This window comes from Oryctolagus cuniculus, chromosome 4 (genome assembly GCF_964237555.1).
Source record: "Oryctolagus cuniculus chromosome 4, mOryCun1.1, whole genome shotgun sequence".
Taxonomy (NCBI): domain Eukaryota; kingdom Metazoa; phylum Chordata; class Mammalia; order Lagomorpha; family Leporidae; genus Oryctolagus; species Oryctolagus cuniculus.
The window spans coordinates 63697993-63721072 of NC_091435.1; the positions used below are offsets into that span (position 1 = coordinate 63697993).

Here is a 23080-nt window from a genome sequence, read left to right on the forward strand (position 1 = left end):
AGTTTTCATCATGAAAGGGTGTTGTATTTTATCAAATGCTTTCTCTGCATCAATTGAAATAATCATATAGTTTTTGTTCAATTTGCTAATGGATGGATCACATTAATTTGCGAATGTTGAACCATCCCTGCATACCAGGGATAAAGTCCACTTGGTCTGGGTTGATGATCTTCCTGATGTGTTGATGGATTCTATTGGCTAGAATTTTGTTGAGGATTTTTGTGTCTATGCTCATTAGGGAAACTGGCCTGTAGCTCTCTTTCTCTATTGTATCTTTTTCATGTTTAGGAATTAAGGTTATGCTAGTTTCATTGAAGGAGTTTGGGAGGATTCCCTCCCTTTCAATTGTTTTGAATAGCTTGAGAAAAGTTGGAGTTATTTCTTCTTTAAATGTCTGGTAGAATTCAGTAGTGAAGCCATCCAGTCCTGGGCTTTGCTTTGCTGGGAGGGTCTTATTGCTGATTCAATTTTCATCTTGGTTATTTGTCTATTTAGGCTTTCTATGTCTTCATGGATGAATTCAGATAGACTGTAGATGTCCAGGAACCTATCCATTTCTTCTAGGTTTCCTGATTTGTTGGCATATAGCTCTTTGTAGTAATTTCTGATGATTCTTTTTATTTCTGTGCTGTTGTTGTATTTCCTTTTTCATTTCTAATTTTTATTTTCCTTCTTATTTTTGGTGAGTTGGGCCAATGGTGTGTCAATTTTTTTCCAAAAAAACAGCTTTTCCTTTTGCTGATTTTTTTTTGATTTCACATTTGTTGATTTCTTCTCTAATTTTGTTATTTTTTTCTCCTACTAGTTTGGGGTTTGGTTTGCTGTTTTTTCTATGTCCTTGAGATGCATTTATAGCTCATTTGATTCCTTTCCAATTTCTTGATGTAGACACAAATTGTTCTAAACTTTCTTCTAAACTCCGCTTTTGCTGTATCCCACAAGTTTTGATATGCTGTGTTGTTACCTTCACTTGTTTCTAGAATTTTTTTGATTTCTCTTGATTTATTCAATGATCCACTGTTCATTCAGGAGCATGTTGTTCGGTCTCTGTGTTTACATATATTCTGGAGATTTACTTGATTTCCAGCTTCACTCCATTGTAGACAGAGAAGTGGCATGGTGTGATTTTGATTTTTTTGCATTTACTGAGACTTGCTTTTTATGGTCTAGCATGTGGTCTATCTTAGAGAAAGTTCCATGCACAAGTAAGAAGCATATGTATTCTGCAACTGCAGGATGAAAAGTTCTGTAGATATGTTAGGCCCATTTTGTCTATAGTGTTGATTAACTCTATTGTTTCCTTGCTGACTTTCTGTTGGGTTGATCCATCCATTGCAGCAAGTGGAGTATTGAAGTCCTCCATTACTATTGTATTGGAGTCTATTTCTCACTTTAGATCCATTAACATTTTTTTAAATAGACAGATGACCTGTAATTAGGTGCATATGTTTACAATAGTCACATTTTCCTGTTGAATTGATCCCTTAATCATTACATAGTGCCCTTATTTGTCTCTTTTAATAGTTTTTTTGTGTTAAAGTCTATTTTGTCTGCTATTAGGATGGCTAAACCAGCTCTTTTTGGGTTTCCGTTAACATGAAGTATCTTTTTCCATCCTTGCACTTTCAGTCTACATGTATTTTTGTTGGCGAGATGTGTTTCTTGTAGGCAGCAGACAGATGGGTCTTGTTTTTTAATCCATTCAGCCAGTCTATCTTTTAACCAGAGTTTAGGCCATTTATTTATTTATTTATTTACAGGCAGAGTGGACAGTGAGAGAGAGAGACAGAGAGAAAGGTCTTCCTTTTGCCATTGGTTCACCCTCCAATGGCCGCCCCGGCCGGCGTGCTGCGGCCAGTGCACCGCGCTGATCCGATGGCAGGAGCCAGGTACTTCTCCTGGTCTCCCATGGGGTGCAGGGCCCAAGGACTTGGGCCATCCTCCACTGACTTCCCAGGCCACAGCAGAGAGCTGGCCTGGAAGAGGGACAACCAGGACAGAATCCGGTGCCCCGACAGGGACTAGAACCTGGTGTGCCGGCACCGCAAGGCGGAGGATTAGCCTAGTGAGCCGCGGCACCGGCTTAGGCCATTTATTTTCAAGGTTACTATTGATAAGTAACCACTTGGCCCTGCCATTTTTCCATAAATATTCCTATTGTTTACTTTGGATTTCCTTTGTACTTTTACCTGAGATTTTCTGCCTTTATTTTCTTTTGTAGTTATGACCGTGTTTCTGTGTTTAGCACATCCTTAAGCATCTTTTGTAAGGCTGGATGAGTGGTGACAAATTCTTTCAATTTATGTTTGTTATGGAAGGTCTTTATTTCAACTCCATTCATAAATGAGATTTTTGCAGGGTACAGTAATCTGGGTTGACAGGTTTTTTTTCTCTTAAGACTTGGAATATATCTTGCCATTTTCTTCTAGCCTGTAGTGTTTCTGATGAGAAGTCAGCTGTGAGTCTAATTGGGGATCCTCTGAAAGTACTATGGCATATCATGCAGATTTTAGAATCTTTATGTTTTACTGTGGAGAGTTTGACTACAAAGTGTCACAATGTCTTGATCAGCCCTTGTCCTGACTGTCAAGGAAACACTTACTATTTTATTCCTTTTAGTATTTTTTTGTTCTACTTAATACCATTTTGGTTGAACTCTTTAATTAACATACAGTTATTCTTAGTCATTTAAATTTAACTGAAAAGTGATCCCTGTTAAATATAAGAGTGGGGGTAAGAGAGGGAAGAGAGGTAAAGTTCGACACTTGCTCACTTGGACTTACCCCTAATGGTAGAGCTAGAAATGTGCCAGGGGATTCCAATTCCATCCCATCAAGGTGGCATGTACCAATGCCATTGTTAAATGGCTTGTTAAAGTCATCAGTTTAAGTTCATAATTGATCATAATGATAGGATTAAGTATCAAAGGATTACATAAATAAGACCAGTGTCTGCAAATAATAGATAGAATTTAAAAGGAGAGAATGATCCTACATGGGAAGCAGGATACACAGTGGACTCAGAATGGCAAATACTCTAAACAGCACTCTGGCCTCAGAATCAGCCCTTAAGGCATTCAGATCTGGCTAAAAAGCCCATGAGAGTTTTGCAGGCATGGAAAGCTAATACACTATGGCAAAAAAAAACATGACCCAAATGAAAGATCCTAGCAGAAAGAACGGGCCATCAAAGGCGGCAGTACCTTTCTGTGAAAGGAGAGAACTTCCGCTTTGAATATGGCCTTGTCTAAACAAGATTGGAGTTGGTGAACTCAAGAGGTTTCCATAGCCTTGGCAGCTCATGACAAGAGCCTCTGGTGATTACTGATGCCATAAACAAGAGTGTCAATTGTTAAATCAACAACGGGAGTCACTGTGCACCTGCTCCCCATGTAGGACCTCTGTCCTTAATGTGTTGTACTATGCGAGTTAATGGTAAAACTACAACCAAAACAGTACTCTGTGGGGAGCAACTGGGAGCAACTTGGACTAGACTAAGTTACTGGAATTAAGACTTATTCTATGCATCTGCTCTCCCACAATATGGTGCTGGGAGAGGAGGAAACAGCTTCTACACAGCTGCCTCCAGTTCAACCAATAAACTGTGGGACCTGCTCCTGATTGGAAGAGAGCAGCATACTCGGCGTGTGGGTAGCAGAGTTGGGATTGGTGGAAGAGGACTATAAAGGAGGAGAGAGACAACATGCACCGGGAACATCTATCTGAAGGAACACCTGAGCAGCCCCTGAGAGAGCCGGCCGGCGGTGTGCTGCTCCCCCGCGGAAGTGGGGAAAGTGGCAGGGGGAACCGCCCTTCCACGGAGGTGGAAGGGACGGTAGCCAACCCGGGAAGAACCAGCAGCAAACCCGGGAAGGTCCGAGCAGACGAAAGAACAACGCAGGGTCCTGTGTTGTTCCTCCACAAAGAGGGGGAGCGACATAATGGTGCCGTGACTCGGATATGAAGCCTAGGCAGGGTTTAGTGTCGTTCCTCCATGAAGAGGGGGAGCGACAGTACTCTATACTTTGTGTCTTTGTGGGTGCAGTCTGTTGAAATCTTTACTTAATATATACTAAGTCGATCTTCTGTATATAAAGATAATTGAAAATGAATCTTGATGAAGAATGGGATGGGAGAGGGAGTAGGAGATGGAATGGTTGTGGGTGGGAGGGAGGTTATGGGGGGAAAGCCACTATAATTCAAAAGTTGTACTTTTGAAATTTATATTAAATAAAAGTTAAAAACAAAAAAGAAAAAAAATGTTATGAAGATCTTTTCTGGTCATGTCTATTAGGAATTCTGTGTGCTTCTAGTACTTGGATGTCCCTTCAAATTTGGGAAGTTTTCTCTGATTACTTTCACTAAAAAGCCTTCTAATCCATTCTATTTCCATGCCTTCAGGAACTCCTAATGCTTGTATGTTGGGTCATTTGGTAGTATCCCTAAAAATGTTTAGTTTTCTACTTTCTTTTATTGGGTATGACTAAAATTTCCAGGTTTGTCTTCTAACTCAGATATTTTTGTTCTGATTCTGATGTTCAGGCTTTCTACCAAATTTTTTATTTGTTCTATTAAATCCTTGATTTCTAATATTTCATTTTGATTTAGCTTTAACACTTAAATTTCCTGAGAAAAATTCTTTCATGTCATGTATGTATTTCTTCATTTTGTGGATTTGTTTCTGATTACTTCTAAATAATCCTATGATGGATTTTTTGAATTCCGTTTCTGGTATTTGTTGAGTCTCTTCATTTTCACACTTTATTATTGAAGTGCTGTTGTGTTCTTTTGGGGGCATGATGTTGTCTTTCTTATTCTTATTTCTTGAAAAACTGCATTTATTTTTAGGCATTTGTGGATATAATTTTTTTTCCTTTGATGGCTTTTGACTATGCCTCTGTGGATTAATGGGGTGTCTGTTCTTTCAGTGAATACCCTGAGGCATGTGCTAGGTGTGGTAAGGGAGCTCTGTTCAGTGCTCCAGGGTGAGGGGAGTATTCAGGCTGCCTCCCAAATTGGGAGTGGTAAATCTCCCTTTCCCTCTCCGTCCTCCTCTCCCTCTCCCTCTCTCCCTCTCTCTCCCTTTCTCTTTAATCAGAAGGGAAGTTTGTTCTGCTCTGTTGGCATATTAGGATTACCTCCTTTCCTCAAAGGAGATCAATGCCTGGGCACTAGCCCCAGTAGGTAGAATTTTCATCTGCACTTTCATAAGAACGACACAAAAGTTCTGTTCAGTCCTCAGTACGAACATGGATCCTGCAGCAAAGACCCTTGCCAGGTAATCGGGGAACCTTGAGCCACCCACAGTGACTGCCAAAAGTCCCAGCTACATCCTGCACCCTCTCATGGAGCCACAGTGTTTTCACAGTCCTGGCACACAAGGCTCCCATAGTCATGAGCACTCAGGCCCTGTCTATTCTCCTAGCCAGACTCAGGCGTCTCCTCTTGGCCGTTTGTGGGAGTGTGGACATGAGCTGCACAGCTGTTACATATGTCCAAAATGGTACCCGCTCTCTCTTGGCTAGTTATAGGAAGCTGCTGCTGCATGGTCAGGAAGAAAGAAATGTGTCCTCATTTTTTTTCCCTCTGGGTTGATAGGTACACTATCCCACAGGGTTCTAAGCTGTCCCCATGCCAGGCTCTTCCTGCAGCTTTATCACCAGTGGCTTGGGCTGCTGCAGTCTGGCCTCACCTCACTCCAAAGCTGGCGCTGAGGCTCTCAGCTGCTGGGGTCCCAAGCCATTCATGTCCACATCCTCCATGTAGTATCCTCCTAGTATCCTCCTAGTTTGCCTATAGTTTTGTCTGCCATTGTCTCCCTAATCCTTCCCCAAGATTGCACTCTATCCGCCCCTCCCTTTTTTAACTATCCTTCTCTAGACTATAGCAGTAAGCTCCCTCCCTATACAACCATCTTAGTATATCAATTTTCATTCCAAATTCTTGCCCCCACAAAGATAAGAATTCAAAGCAGAGACACAAATAAGGTACATGAGAGAGAGGGCTTATTTAAAAGAGAGAGAGTGAATGTACATTCACACAAGAGCATGAACAACAGAGACACCTGCCATGAGTGGGCCAGAGAGTTACCTATAAGGAGATAGCATGGGAGAAGGCCAGAGAAGGAGCCATAAGGAAGCTCTAGAAACCAAAACACAAAAAAAGGTGTTACCACATGTAACAGTCACTTTCATGGGTTAGAAGGTGGTGCCCTAATTGAATCCACAAGTGGTATGGAGTCTGGGTGGAGGTTAGTGCATGTGAGGTTTCTGGGAGTTTCACGGTACCTCCATGTAGAGCTTAACTTCCATGTTGCCATACTAGCATCTCCTACTTCTGGATCCAGATGAGACACGGGTACACCAGTGTAAAGTGAGTGTACTGATTGACAGGAATACAGGGCTACAGGCAGAAATTATTGGAAACATCTCGCAACTCATCTATTCCTACACAGTCTTCTTGCCTCATTCCACCTGGAATTTTTATTTATTAGTGGGCATTACGGAGGTAGAGAGGAACATTTGACTGCATTAAGAGAGCAAGCAACTGGACATTGCCCAAATATTATCATATGAGGAAGACATGAAAAAAAATTATGATGTGTTTGACACATACCACTCAGTGTAAGCCATTATCACCATAATTAGTACCAGGACTACAATTGGTTGCTTTGACAGGTAGGAAGAACAGCTGGCTGCCTCTCTGAGTATTTATACCTTAGGAAATTACTGCTGAGAGTGTTAAAAAGGTAATTCAATTTTGAAAGGCTTGTCTTGATTAAATCTTCAAAACTTCTTCCAAATATAGTGAATATAGAAGAAAAAGAAAACTCTAGAAACATTGATACTGATAATATAAGGGCACAAGGGATGAAAAAGCAAATTGGTCAGTTAACTGTGGATGATTTTGAGTGCAGGAGTCATTTTTTGTAGTTTCTTCTGTGGAATGCTTAGCATGCATAACCAAAAATAAAAAAAAATAAAACTGAGTAGCAATTTTAAAATAAAAATGTGAAAGATGTTGGGAATTCCAATAAGGCCTCCTTTGCTGTTCTCTTGACACTGCCTTCAATATAAAAGAAAATAAACCAGAAAGAAGTGCTGGGATGGCAATTTTCTCAGAGGGGACTGTGTAGTTCCTTCAGGGGGAAACCATCACCTCTTACCCTCCCGAACACATCAGGAAAGTGAATCCTTAGAGAAGGTGACCTGCGATAATTTGAGTATCATGGCTTTAAAAAATCTGATAAAGTACTTTATGGGCTCACCCAAGAAAATAAATAACTCAACGTTACAAATACATGCCCAAGTTGATGAAGTTTTTATGATGTGGCTGAAGACAGTTGAGAATATGCTCATAGAATATACTGCCATCTTGTGGTACTAAATGGTATGAGCACTATGACTTTTATGCCATTCTTGCCTTTGATGTGGGTAATATACAAAGATGCCTATATTATGTAGGTTTAAAACTGCCCCTGCCCATTATATTTCTTATTGTCTTGTCACAGTGATTAAAATTTCTAACATAAAAGCTACTTATTTTAGTTAAAAAGTGGTTTAAAAAAGCCCCAGCCACAAGGACCAGAGAACCAAAGGGAACAAATAAATGAAACAAATTCACCAACTGTTCAGGACCATCCTTGCAGGGGACACCAAGCTGATAAATCAAAGGATTCTCTATGAAATGTAGAAGACTTCAGGAAGCCTTTATGCCTAAAAGGATGACAGCTATGGCAAGAGCTGTCTAGTTGATGACTCCACATACGGAATAATGGAGACACATCTGGCTCACGGGCTTCTTACAGAATGGTAAAGGTAAGCTAAGTTTCACACACAGTGCTTAGCACAGAACAGTCCTTTGAGGTCTAATTTTCCATTATCATCTCCCCTGCAATAGTCCTCTGCCTAAACCTGACTTCCCTGTCTTTCAACAATCATTGTCTCCACTGGTGAGTAGGTAGGTAGGGGCTGTATTTTCATGTCTCTGGGTGTTTATTTGAAGGTTGAATCAGCAAGATGAAATTGAGCTGTCAGAAAATACACACTGCAGGGTTTGTTAACCACCTAACAACCATGACAGGATAACTTATTTTTTAGTTCACCTGCTTCCTTGGGAAAATGTCTTTAGTGGTCCTGTCAATCCCTAGCATGCATCCATGGACAAAGCAAGAAACTTTCCTGAGCTTTCCAACACCAACACTGCAAACATTGCCATCAGATAACCTGCACAAAGATGAGCTTTCAAAAACAAATGTGTGAGAACATCACTTGGAATCTCATTTTTAAAACTGATGTTTCTTGGGAAAAAGAAATTTTATGGATGATTCTGTTTAAAGAAGGGGCAGCTATGAGAATATTTATTCATTCAACATTTGACAAATATTTGTTGAGCCTCTACCATACTCCAGGCAATGTTCTAGGCTAGTGTTTCTCAAATGTTAATGTGAATATAAACCATCAAGGAGCCTTATCAAAATGCAGATTCTAATTCAACAGAGGTAGAAAGAGAGCTGAGATTCTGAATGTCTAACAAGCTCCCAGGTGATATCCAGGCAGCTGGACTGAGTTTCATTTTGAGTAGTGAGGATCTGGGTGAGATCAAATCTCTACAAAGAAAAGGTTGGACCCAACCTCTCATCTGATTCCCTTAGCCCAAGGTGTCTTTATTTGTCTTTTATTAAAAGGAACTCACTGAACTGAGGGAGTGAGGCAGCTGACCCAACAAAGTTCTAACTACTGTACTCAAGAAGTCATTTGCTTCTCCACTAGACAAAATCCTGTTGGTCAATTTTGTCTAAAGGGGTTTGTTTAGGGGAATTCAAAGTCCAGGCAGGAAATTCCAGATCTGAAGCAGAAACTAACTATTACTTACATGAAGCCTACGTTGCCATTATACATTCCCTAACTAACGTGGCATCACCAACCAAAGGAAGATCATGGTAAATTCTAAGTATGGAGAGATCTAAGATGGCTTAATAGGGAAAAGATGAGCTGATTTTGACCATGGGAAGATACCAGAAGAGCAGCAGAGGAACTATATTCCCAAGGAACAGGTAGAGAGAAGTTTTCAGTGGAAAGTCTACAGAAAGAAGAGAAACACCATGGAGCAACAAAGACTGCATAAACACACAGCAGCTAACAGGATGCCACCAGCAATTCCTGCAGCTGAAGGGGATGTCATCTTCTCAGACTTAGGTGAGAGGAATCTGTAGCAATGCGTGTGCCTCTGGTGATATATGAAGGAGAATATCATGGTCCCCACTGACTTTGAGTCTGGTCTGAACAGCTGGCTGGGGGCAAGGTACCCACCTAACCCCAGGAAAGAGGGCATGTTGCTTTCCTCCCCTTACCTGACCAACATCTGTTGGGTAGGCAGCTGGCTCCAGAAATGGAGAGGATCTCTGTGTGGATGGAAAAGCTTATAGGGTAGGGTGTAGATCCCCTGTACCCTGTAACTGTGGCTGTGCAATAGACCAGGAAACTCACATGGTCATGGGGGTATGGCTGGGTTTTTAGGTGGTCCAACTGTGTCCAAACAAATTATGGGTACAATTCCAGAAACTCAGAGCTACTTAAGTGGTGGGGAAGGTCATGGTGGAGGGCTCCCTGTTCATGCACCTGAGTGGATAGGGTACACAGGAACTATGGGCTCGCCTTGAGATCGATATGGGTTCACTTTGGCAGAGAAGGGCTGGGGTTGTAACAATGCCAGCCAGCATGATCATACCCTTCCCCCTGCTGAGGATACAGGAGATCTACTATGACCAACTTGGGTGTCACGCTGGAATCTTGCCCCACCCTTAAGTTCTAGCCAGATCTCCCTGGCCCCACCCAACACAGACCTCTGGATATCTGCTGAGGGAGCAGGCATTCCACTAAGCCATAAGGGCTCATTTCAAAAAACAAAGACTGCAGTGGGGATATCAACAAATGTTTACCCAGATGCATAAAAACAGAAATACAAGAAACATGAACAGGGAAAGACAATATGATGCCCCAAAAGGAACCAAAAAATACTTCAATATTAGCATGTGAAAATGAGAAGATTGACAAAGCATCTGAAAAGGAATACAAAAGAATGATAGCAAGAGCACTCAAAAACACAGAGAAGCAAATACAGGAGTTAAAAAAGATATATACACGACATGAATGAGAAATTCTGCTGCGAGTTAGAGATATTGAAAAACAAACTGAAACATTAGAAATGGGAAATTTTAAATGTTCAATACAAATACAGGCCAAGCCTTAACAACAGATTTGGTGAGGCAGAATAAACAATATCCAAATTAGAAGACAAATACTTGGAAATAAGAAAAAGAAGAGCCATTAGACAAGAAAAAGAAATCAAATGGATACAAAAGGGAAAAGAGGAAGTCAGATTATCCCTGTTTGCAGATGATATCATCCTATACATAAGTAAACCAAAAGACTCCACTAAGAGATTATTAGAATTCATTAAGAGAGTTTGGCAAAGTTGCAGGATATAAAGTCAACTGCATTTGTATATACAAAAAAATGCAACAAAGTTGCAGATATAAAATCAATAGCTTTTTTATATACAAACAATGCCATGCCTGAGAAAGAATCTGTAAGGTCAGTCTCGTTCAAAATAGCCATAGAAAATGTTAAATAACTTGGGATAAATTTAACCAATGACAGGAAAGATCTCTATGGTGGAAATTACAAAACATTAAAGACAGAAATAGTAGAAGACACAAATGGAAAAATCTTCCATATTCTAATTAATGTCATCAAAATGTCCATACTACCCAAAGCAATGTACAGATTCAATGTGATCCCAATCAAAATTCCAAAGACATTCTTCTCAGATATGGAAAAAATGACCCTAAAATTTATATGGAATTGCAAGGGACTCCAAATAGCTAAAGCAATAGCAATCCTAAAAACTAAATATAAAGCTGGAAGCATCACAACATCTTATTTTAAGACATTTCAGGGCAGTTATAATCAAAACAGCCTGATAGTGACACAAAAATAGCCTTGTGGATCAATGGAACAGAATAGAAACCTCAGAAATTAATCCATGCATCTACCACCAACGAATCTTTGACAGATGAGATGAAATCACTCCCTGGCGTAAGGATAGTCCCTTCAACAAATGGTGTTTGGAAAATTGGATCTCTACATGCAGAAGTATGAAACCAAACCTCTCCCATACACTGTATACAAAAATCAATTCATAAAGGGTCAGGGATCTATACCTAAGACCTGAAACCATCAAATTACTAGATGAAAGCATAGGGGAAACACTGCAAGACGTTGGCATAGGCAAATACTTCTTGGTTAAGACCCCTGAAGCACAAGAAAATAAGAAAAATAGACAAATGTGATTACATCAAGCTAAGAATCTTCTGCACAGCAAAGGAAACTCTCACAAGGTGAAGAGGAAACAAACAGAATGGGGGAAAATATTTTCAAACTATACATCTGATAAAAGATTAATATCCAGGATATCTAAGGAGCTCAAGAAACACAACAACAGGGCCTGACACTGGGGCTTAGCAGGTAAAGCCACCTCCTGCAGTGCTGGCATCCCATGTAGGTGCCGGGTTGAATCCCAACTGCTTTACTCCAGATACAGCTCCCTGCTAATGCACTTCAGAAAGCATTAAAGGATGGCCCAAGTACTTGGGCCTTTGCACAAATGTGGGAGAAGCTCCTGGCTCCTGGCTTTGGCCTATCCAAGCCCTGACCATTCCAACCATTTGGGGAGTGAACCAGCAAATGGAAGACCTCTCCCTCTCTCTGTGACTTTTTCAAGTAAATAAATAATGTTTTTAAAAAAACTCAATTTTTATCCTAAACTAGAAGAATAGATTATTCCAGACAGGACGGGATGGAATAGGGCAAAAACTAAATGGTTAGGTAAATTTCAGAAGGTAGAAACAAGTCTTAGAAAGTTTGAAAGGGATAAATTATTATGAAAATTCTGTGTGTGATAAAAGTGACTATAATTTTAAAAATATTTTTACAGGGTTTTCTAGAAGTTGAGCATAACATCAATGGTACACTGACAAAGTTAGAATCTAATGCTATTTTAAAATAAGAGCTTTTTGAAATATGGGTATATCAATATGTTAGTAAATAACTAGAAACAGTCTTGACCTTTATTTTGAAATCAGTTTCTTTTAAATACATTATCTTCTTTTAATAGTTTTGTTTAATGATGGCTGTGTCAATTTTCTAGTCAGCTCCTGTAAGCTCTCCACTTTCCTGGTTCTGACTCTTAAACTGTTCCAAGAAATGGGGGTGATTTCATGTGCTAATTCTTCCATCCAAGGACTTCATTTGCCATTTCAGTGACTCACTAACGAAACACTAATTTGTGTTTTAGGCAACCTTTTGTGTACTCTACTATCTTTGTTAAGTTCTGATTATTTGGAAAGAGTGGAGTTTGAAAAGAGTCAAGGTTGTTTTTGGATTTGTACTTATCTTGATATATATGAGTGATCACTTTATAACTGACTAAATCTGGTTATAACTAGTTAAATCAACCTGATTAAATGCATGGATATTATTTCACAATGATAAGGGATCCTTTTTTGATCAGATATTTTAAATCCTCTTGACATCTTTGACAGGTTTTCTGAGAATCAAGGTTCTAAATTCTTTTAACTTTGAAATTTTCAGTTGGTCCCCTGGAGATGTCAAAGGAGATACCTCTCATAATGTGGAGGTAATGGCTAAGGAGGCTATTTGGATTCTATGGCAGGTACTGTCAAGATGTGAAATGATGCTAAATTTCAAGTTATGTTATTATTTTTATGCTATTGATGTAAATGTCCTACATATTATATAAGAGAAAACTTTGATGATACTCTATGTTATCAGTAACCATGGTTATCTTGATGTAAAGGAGGCCTGGAGTGCTAAAAGGGACAGAAGTTTTGAAAATTCCTTCAGGTGCTTTCTAAAATGCTATGTAGAGTGAACATATGTGCCTTTTCGAGTTAATTAATGAGGTTTATAATTTTAACCATGGGTATTTAAAGTCTTTTGCCATCCACAGTTTTGTATTCTTCTCTAAAAACATTTGTAATCAGATTTATGGAGAAGACTGTAACAAATGTTCTTGGGCTAACATTGTGGTACAGTGGGTTAAACTGCTGCTTGCAATGTGGGTATCTCTTATGAGTGCCAGTTAGAGACCCAGATGCTCCACTACTGATCCAGCTCCCTGGTAATGCACCTGGGAAAGCATTAGAAGATGCCACCCATGTGGGAGACCTAGATGGAGTTTCAGGTGCCCAGCTTCATCCTGGCCCAACCCTAGCCACTGCAGCATTTGGGGAGTGAACCAGCAGATGGAAGATCTTTTTATCTTTCTGTTATTCTTTTAAATAAATAATTCTTAAGAAAATGTTCTTGAATACAGATTTCTGAAAACTTCAAGATCAATGGACTAGATAAGAAGCTCCAGAACTTAGAAAAAGCAAAGGAACTACAAAGTCCATAAAACTGCTAATGAAGATTGAACAGGAATTATTTACATGATTGAGTTAATCAATAAAATTTATGATTTCTATGTCTTTAATTTAAAATATTGTTGGTTCTGTATTTGAATGTTTCCTCTTCTAGGTTCATGAAAACCTTTTCTTGTGATGTCTATCACTTTCAGTGCTCTGGGATAGTTTTATAAATGTTTAGAAGTATTTACCTTTCCCTCTTCTTAATTCCTATCATTGTGAAAAATTCTCTTAGGATTATTTCATGAGGCAATGTGATTGTTTGCATGAGTTCAGTGATAATCTGCTCTTGTCATAACAGGGTATAGTTGTAAATATGAATATGTCTCAAATTATGCATAGGATGGCTGACTTCAGAGTTCTAGCCTTGCAGTAAGTGAATAGAGTTGTCACTTCTTAGCAGGCCTTGAAACTTCAAAAGGTTCAGTACTATGGTTAAAAAAAATCTAAGCATACTTTGGATTTAACTTTGAGAATTTCTGAATCTGAGATTATTATATGTACCTAAGGCAAATAGTCAATCAACAAACTATAAAAAAATCTATTTTAGACTGTAACTGTTCATTTGTTTTTAGGCTTGCTAACTTTGAGAGCCTTCTGGATCTGATTACTATATGTTCAGGCAACCTTCCCTGCTTTATTTACATGAATAATCAATTATGTGTCTGCTACTAGATTGTAATCTTACTCATTGTTTTTAAGATGCAAACTTGATTTGCTATGTTCTTGTTGGTTTTGTTATTTATTCTTCCTTTTTGAACTCTGTGCCAGTTGCCTGTCAGAAGTCTTTTTGAACTATTCCAAAATACTGAGCAGAATGGAAGTCTGCCACTTTTTAAGAGGCCAGCATCACTTTGATGCTAAAACCAAACAAAGACAAAACACAAAAACAAAACTACACACCTAAGTCCTTAATGAACATAGATGCAAAGATTCTCAACAAAACACTAAGAAACGGACTCCAAAACTACATCAAAAAGACCACACATTGCAATCAAGTGGGACTTATCCCAGAAATGCAAGGGTGGTTCAACATTCGCAAACCAATAAACATCAGAATCACATCAACAGAATGAGGAACATAAATCATATGATTATCTCAATAGACACAGAGAAAGCATTTGATAAGATTCAATACCACTTCTTGATTAAAAAAAGAAGCCTTCAAAAATTAAGTATAGAAGGAAGATATCTCAAAATGATAAAGGCTACATATGCAAAAGCAACAGCCAATATTATACTAACTGGGAAAAAGCTGAACTCATTTCCCCTCAGATCTGGAACAAGACAAAGATGTCCACTTTCAACAGTCTTATTCAATATAGTACTAGAAGCTTTAGCAAGAGCAAATAGAATATGTTAGCAACTTAAGAAACTCAACAACAGCAAAAAATTGACCCAGTTAAGAAACAGGCAAAGGACCTCAAAAGACCATTCTCAAAAGAAATACAAATGGTCGACAAATACATGAAAAAATGCTCACCATCATTAACCATGAGGAAAATGCAAATCAAACCGACAATATCACTTCACTCCTGTCAAAATGGCTAAAATTTAAGACAGTAGTAACAAATACTGGTGAGAGTTTGGAGAAAAGGGAACACTTATATGCCATTGGTGGGAATATAAATTAATGTAGCCACAGTGGAAAACAGTATGGGGATTCCTTAAAAAACTAGAAATAGACTTGCCATATGATCCAACAATCCCATTACTAGACAAAAGACATGAACACATTGTACCAAAGAGATAACTGTATCATCACCGCTGTTTTATAGCAGCACTGTTCACAAATTTGGGATCATCCAAGGTATCGATCATCACATGAATAAGTAAAGAAAATGTAATACACACACACACACACACACACACACACATATACAATGCACTATTATTCAGCTATGAAAAAATGAAATTCTACCACTTGCATCAAACTGGATGCAACTGGAGGACATCATATTGACTGTAATAAGCCAAATATACAAAGACAAATACTGCATGTTCTCCCTTATATATGAGAGCTAAATTATTTTAAAAATAAAAAAATATCGGAGCCAGTGCTGTGGTACAGCTGGTTAAGCTGCCATTTGCAGCACCAGCATCACATATGGGTGCTGGTTTAAGTCCTGGTTGCTCCACTTCTGGTCCAGCTCCCTGTTAATGTGCCTGGGGAAGCAGTGGAAGATGGCCCAAGTGCTTGGATACCTGCACCTTTATAGGAGACCTGGATGAAGCTCCTAGCTCCTAGTTTCAGCATGGCCCAACCCTGGCCTCTGCGGCCATTTGGGTTGTGAACCAGTAGATGGGAGATTTCTCTCCTCTTTTTTTTCTCTTCTTTCTCTTGCTCTGACTTTCAAATAAATAATAAGTAAATATTTAAAAAATATTTAAAAAGCAAAAGAATAAATGACATTTTGTATCAATATTATTGAAAATATAGTTTAAAAAAAACTTTGCTTCATACCTTTGTTAGACTAATGGTTAAGAATGTAACACTACTATAGTTTGATTATAAGTAATTACTTTGACATTTACTGCTATGGGTGAAATGATCATTTTTCCACTCATTTATTATTTATATCCATTGTCTATGTTCTCACTAACCTAGTGTCTTTTTGCTTTTTACTTTCTAAACTTTTATTTGGTGAAGCATTAAGCCTTTCTATTGTAAGTTTAAAATATGTTATCTCAAAAATAAAGGAAAAAAATGACAGAAGGGAGGGGGTGATGGAAAGGAGAGAAGGGGATGGACCACTTCTAAAACTTTTTGTTGCTAAAAGGGTTAAAGGGTTTTTGATATTGGCTCCTGGTAATCAGAATTTCTCTCCAGATGTGGGTCTGGATCAGCAACCAGTTCAAATCCAAGCTGGCAACTCGAGGCAAATGGAAAATCAATATGGAGTCACTAGTGTCAACCTTAAACCAAATTAGATAAAGCCAGAGTTTATAAAGGAAGGGTTCTTAAGCATGATTGCTTGATGTTAACTGTCACAAAAGACTCTGCTAAAACTATACCCTCTAGGGAGGCCCCATTTCAGAAGAAAATGCTAACTAGATGTGATACTTGGTAATCTCATACCTAATGCCAGAATCTATACATAGCACACACAGTAAAGTGCTAAGGAATCTCACTAAGGAAGCTTTTTGACTTCTTTGAAGTAAGGATTAGGATTGGGAGTAAGGACTCAAAATTTGAGAAAAATAAAATGACTGGTGGTGCTGGAGGGTGACTGAGGGGGTAGGGGGAGAAGTGTCATTATGTTCTTAAGTTTGTATATATGAAATACAGGAAACTTGTGGAACTTAAATAAATTTTTTTTTAAACAAAATGACTGGTGGTATAAAACCAGGACATTGTCAGCCAAGCCTGGCTGAGGTGTTTGAGAATAACAGCCACTTGCGCATTACTGCTGGAGACAGACCAGTGTGCTTGGGACAGCCTGCCCAGTGCACTCAGCCCACTGTATGCTGCTGTCTCTGAGACAAAAAGGAGGACGCCAGCTCATGTCTTGCTATTTGGGAGATGCTAAACAATATTATTTTATAACTGAACTCTTACTCAAACTATTTTGAGAAGATTTTATTTAAAGGTAGGGTTACAAAGAGAGAGAAGGGAGATAGATAGACAGATATTCTATCAGCTGGTTCACTCCCCAAATTACTGAAATGGACAGGGCTGGGCCAGGCTGAAGCCAGGAGCCTGGAACTCCATCCAGGTCTCCCAGGTGGGTGTTAGGGACACTAGCACTAAGGCCATTTTCTACTGCTTTCCCAGGCACATTATCAGGGAGCTGGGTCAGAAGTGGAGCAGCTGAGACTTGAACCAGCATTCATATGGGATGACAGATGGTGGCTTAACATTGTGCCCTAAAACTGTTTCATCTTTTAATCCAATCGCCTTCCCCCAGGTTCCTTTGAGGAACCTATATGTAACTGATTATAGATTATTGAACAAATATGCCCAGAATATTGCATCTGACTGGTATCCCTTTATAGACTACAGATTTTAAATATTCATGGATGGAAACAGCTTCAAGGACCAGAAAAATCAAAGGTTGGATACACAGCAGTTAACTCTCCAGGAAACTTTGGGAACAGTAGCATTGCCACCAGGTATATTAGCCCAGAAGGCTGAACTGAAAGCCTCCCTGTGCTTTATGCCTTAGAGGAGGTAAACAGCCACACTGACTCTGAGTAATAAAAGAGAAATGTTGCTGGCTGCAGCTTCCCCTAGGAAAGGGAGAAAAGATATACTTTGGGCTTTCCTTGGGTTCAAGGAAGATGGAAAAAAATATACAGAAGTCTGTCAATTTGCCAGACTTGCTGCATAGATAAACCTGTCTTCCATTGGTATGATCACTTGCTTTCTATCTTTATCTTGGAGACAGGGCTGGAGAATGTGATTTTGCTTATTAAGGCACTGACAAATGACAGTCAACATGTCTTAAAATGACAGTGCCACATATCCAGATTAATTCTGTGTCTGACCCCACACTAAATCTTAATCAATGGCTCTACTCCTGGTTTGGGACTGAAAGTTTTCTAGTGGAAAAAATTACTAATTTCTCTGGCTTTCCCTTAATGCTAGTATGTTGTGGCCTTTATTGCCACTGTGGATTGGTGATACATTTGCAAGACAAAGCTGTGCAGAGGTTGGCTGGGCCAAATGCTATCATTATGCAGAGGTTCTCCACCGCTAAACCTGGGACCAGGAAGTTTCAACTTCCTCTCCTCTAATCCTGAAAATACCCCACCCTCAGCAAGAAGCTGAGCAGTCCTTTTCCCTATCCCCCCAGGACAGAGGTATAGCAAGAAATAGGGGTGACTGAAACCAAACCCCAATAAAGTAAAGGCAGGACCCAGCCTCTCATTTGCCTCCCCTTAATACAAGATGTCCTTGTCCTTCCTTTATCAAGAGGATTTCTCTGGGTTGGGGAAGTGATACAGCTGGCCTAGCAAAGGTTCTAACCACCGACTCAAGAAGCCATTTTCTTCTCTTCTAGATAAAACCCTGCTGGCCAGTACTGGCTGAAGGAGTTTATTTAGGGGAATTTCAGGTCCTGGCAGGGAAATTCCAGGTCTGGGGCAGAAGGTAACTTCCACTTGCATGTGATCCCTCCAGACCAACTGAAGACCACTTCTCCAAAGAGCACCACAACACTCACCAAGCAGGTCACAAGCACCACTGACCAAGCAGGAAGTCGGACAGGAGATGATCAAGAACATCTCAGCACCACTTTCCATCTATAAGAACCTTCACCCCGAACTCTGCGGGGAGTCCAGGAATTATGCCTTGGCTGCCCAGCTCCTTGCTCTGCACTTTGCAGAAAACACCTACTTTTTCCCACCACCCTGATGCCAGTGACTGGCTATCTGTGTGTCAGGTAAGCGGACCCAGGTTTGGGTGTCCTACTGCAACACCTCCAACTAGTCTTGGGGGCTGTTCAGCAACATAGGCACCAAGCAGCCGAACACGGCCCATGTGGCTCCTGTTTCTACTGCATTCAGAAGATTTGCATTGACTATTATTTATCCTGCTCTCCGAGCCTTTATTTTCCTCATTTGTGAAATAGTGACAAACAGTTTGCTATGGCGATTCCATAGAATAATACATATGTGTATTTGGCACAGGGCCTAGCATATAGCAAACACTCGAAATTGCACTGTTGCTGTTATTACTGGAAGGCAGATCTCCTGTTTTGTCACAATGATGAAAACTTTTTCTCCCTGATGAGAATACCTCTGCTTCTTCCCGTGTCTCCTGGACTTCGGTCTTTTCTCATTCAATCAGTTTCTTGACCTTTTCCACTTCAGTTAACTTCTTGGTTCCTCCTCTAAGCTGGTTTGTCAGATTAGAAACCTCTTCTAGAGAGAGAAGAAAATAAAAGTTAGTGAAAAGTTAATGAAAGTGTTCAGTCCCAGACCCATGAAGTCAGGTACAGGAGTATTGCGTGAGACCATGGTCATGCTGTCTTGGAAACTTGCTGGCAAGGCATCAGTAGTTCCTATGGGATTTCTGATGGAATTTTAAAAAGCAGCTCTTCTTCAATAAGTTTTTTGATCATCCTAAAAATTGCCTACCACAATTGGTGAAGACGGTGCTGCTTAGAGCGTTATGCATCGCACAGCCCACACAACTTTACAGAGTGGTGCCGTAGTCACAGCTACTCCAGATTTTTCCTGTAGGTACTCTAAATCCTGCCCTCACTGTGTCCTCACTCAGCCATCAAAATCATTGGCTGTCATTGCATCATGTGCCACCCAACACTAGAAGAGGGACCTTGAGAAAAAGCTGGCCCACTGTCTGTTAGCAGACAAAGTAGGACCTCAGATAACGCCAGAGAATAAGAAGGGGCTCAGACAAGGCAGTGGTGTTCGGTTAGCTCAGGCACTGGAGTTTGGCTAGCCTCTCCTAAGTGCAAGACTAAGACAAAGTGAGGCATTCAGGACCTCCGCTGCTTAGAACCATTTTTGTGGTTCTGCCTTTTCAGGAAGGGCATCTCTAGACCTAAGAAGTGTGGTGGAGGGCTAAGTAGCTCCAGTAATTACTCAGTCCAGCAACAGTGCAGGGAGCTTAAGAGTACACCTGCTCCTCTAGTACGGAGATCCTGGGCTATGATGTGATATGACAACAGTCTGAAACAGTCACGAAAAGCAGGTTAGATGGAAATATCATTGAATAAAAAATTCTCTAAGGCCTTTGCAGAAGAGGAGTTCCTCAGAGAAGACTCGGCGTGGGTATCCTCAACTCTGACTGCACCTTGGAATCACTTGGCCAGCTTTTGAAAAATCTCCTGCAAATCCTAATCCCCCCTCTCCCAAGAGCAAGTTTGGTCCTGAGAACAGCAGCAATGACTTCACTGGGAGCTTGTTAGACATGCAAATTCTCAGCCCCCTCCCAGACTCCATGGGTGGGCCCAGGTGGTTTAGATGAAGTTTTCTAACCACCATTCTGGCACCTCTGGCATGCCCGTCTCACACCTGACCATGGACTACGTAGGTAACTAGAGAAAGCAGGTTTCTTTCAGGAAGTCTCAGGGTTTTCATGCCTACACGTATTGCTGCTAATGGAAGTTGGCAGCTTCTTTGGAAAGTTACTTGGCAGTTTGTCAAAATCTTCAAACTCATTTATTTTTAATCCAGTAATATCATTTCTGGGGACCTATCCTACTGAAATATTTTCACATGTGCACAAATATGTGCATGGGAATGTGTGAAGGGAATTCAAAAAGTCTGTGGAAAATAGAATAAAAGATAAGTTTATTTTGACGGAAAAATTGGAAATTCACAAACAAGTTTTTCATAATATGCATTTTGATGATCTTTCTGAATACCCCTCATGTGCATTTTTGCATTGTCCATGAACTTTTTGAAGTGTCCTTCTATAATATAGAATATATATAATTGTGAATAATCTGATCTAAAATGAATATGGGCTAGCTCAACAAATAATTGTCTAATAGTCATCCTTATTATGAAACACTATGTAACTGTTAAAAAGCATGTGGGAAGTCCCCACAGATGGGCATGCAAAGAACTACAAGGCCATTGGCAGGTAGACCAGCTCAGAAGTAGAGTACAAATACACTGGAACCAAGCTGATTGGGTTCCACTCCCAGATGCGCTACTTACCAACTATGAATGTGGACGAGTTCCTTAACTTTATGTGACCCAACATATCTCCATTTTACAGATGAGGAAACTGACACTAACACAGCTTTGAGAATTAGACAATGATTCGTTTTATAGATAACAGTGCCTCAGACATGATGTAGGCAATGGAAACAATTGTTTAATTAGGAAATACTTAGACAAAGAGAAAAATGAAAGGTATAGAAAAATGTGTAGTTTAGGTAAAAATATACACATGGATATGTGCATAGAAAATCTTGGTAAAGGTCTGGGATATCAAGAGTCTTTTAATTTTTTAAAGAAAACATTTATTTTATTTACTAGAAAGGCAGAGTTACAGAGAGAGAGGGAGGGACAGAGAAATAGAGATGTTCCATTCACTGGTTCATACCCTAAATGGTCACAATAGACAGGGCTGGGACAGACTGAAGCCAGGAGCCAGGAGCTTTTTCTAGGTTTCCCATGAGGGTGCAGGAGTCCAAGCACTTGGGTCATCCTCAGCTCATTTCCCAGGCACATTAGCAGGGAGATGAATTGGAAGTGCAGTAGCCAGGACTTGAACCGGCACCCAAATGGGATGCTGGTGTCACAGGTGGTGGTTTTAACATGCTATGCCACAACACTGGACCAGTATCCAGAGTCTTAAGAGCAGCTTACATTATCGAGTGGAATTGGAGCTAAAGGTTCAAAATTGATCTTACCTCTGTAATTAATTTGCTAAGAATAACATCAGTAGTAAAGTAAATGGACAAAGAAGGATGAAACTTGAGAAGTGAAAACGGGAATTGTAATGTGGAGGGCTGGGCCCTCTGCCCACTGCAGACAGCCCTGCCCTGAAGCCAGGCCCCTCCCCGAGCTCCCGTACCTTGGAGGATCTTGTTCTCCCTCCTGAGTGTCTCCTGGCCCATGGTGCTGTCCTCATAGGCATGTCTGAGCTCGAGCAGCTCGGTGCTGAGAGCACAGGCATCCTTCTGAGAGGCACCCAGCAAGGCCTGGCACTCCTCCTGCTGCTGCTTCCAGTCGGCGAGGGCCTTGTCTGAGCGCCACAGCTTCTGGTCCCTCAGGGCTGCTGCAGAGCGGGCCCTCCCCAGGTCAGACAGGGCGTCCCCGAGCTCGAGCTGCAGTCGGTGTCTGGCCCTCTCCAGGGAGGCATTTCTGGCACTGGCCACCCCCATGGCTTCAGCAGCTCCCTGCAACCGAACGGCCAGCTTCTTCCTGAGTGGGAAGAGGAAACCCCAAGGGTGAGTGAAGCCACACTTCAGAGCTCATCATACCTGCCCTGGATTAAAGGCAGTGCTTGGGTACAAAGTAGGGCGGCCTCTGAGCTCTGCCCAACAGTGGCAAGTAAAAGTGGTTCCCGAGCTAGAGAAGCCACACACCTGCTAACCACCATCCTCTGCCTTCTGGATCCACGGGCTCTTTATTTCCCACCCTTTTCCAACCTGGACTTGGAACTCAGGATCTCTGAATTTCTTTAAATATTTGTTTATTCTAAAACTTTACTGAAACAATATGGACTTTATTGATGGCTTTATCAAAAATGGAGTAAATAAGAAGATAAACTGAATACTCCAAGAGGAGCAAGCCACTTAAATTTCCTTGGGCACAATTAGTCTGTAAAGAGCTCCTTGGCCTTGATACTCCCAAGGAACACTCTTGCTCTCTCCTGCTCGTTCTCTTGCCTCTTATCATGTGGCTCCTAAACATGCCCTAAATCTCTCCTCTCTGAATTTCTTCTGCACTTTGGCTCCTTTTCCCAGATTCATGCATGCAAACCCATCCCATCATGATGCTCACTTAATAGGTCTCATTGCTGTTGGGGGGTGTCTTTTAGCCCCCAACTATTTTCTTCCAGCATCCACTGAGATTGGGTACTTTATAAGATTTACTTGTTTGAAAGGCAGAGTTATGGGGTGGGGGAGGGAGAGAGGGAGGGGGGAAGAGAGAGAGAGACAGAAAG

General features: G+C 40.6%; 1 protein-coding gene across 8 annotated transcripts in view; it reads right to left on the minus strand.

Moving 5' to 3' along the window:
* Window positions 1–23080, minus strand: part of LOC103350623 (myosin-15) — a 170990-nt gene that overhangs the window by 86534 nt on the left and 61376 nt on the right. For 7 of the 8 annotated variants that reach the window (XM_070072064.1, XM_070072065.1, XM_070072063.1 and 4 more), the window contains 2 exons: window positions 21986–22335; window positions 19229–19353 (listed from right to left, as the gene is read on the minus strand). In XM_070072064.1, coding sequence (XP_069928165.1) covers window positions 19268–19353; window positions 21986–22335 — 436 coding nt within the window. In that variant the 3' untranslated portion in view covers window positions 19229–19267. Of the gene's footprint in view, window positions 1–19228; window positions 19354–21120; window positions 21933–21985; window positions 22336–23080 lie in introns of those variants that run through there. The other variant, XR_007908911.2, reaches the window with a different exon arrangement.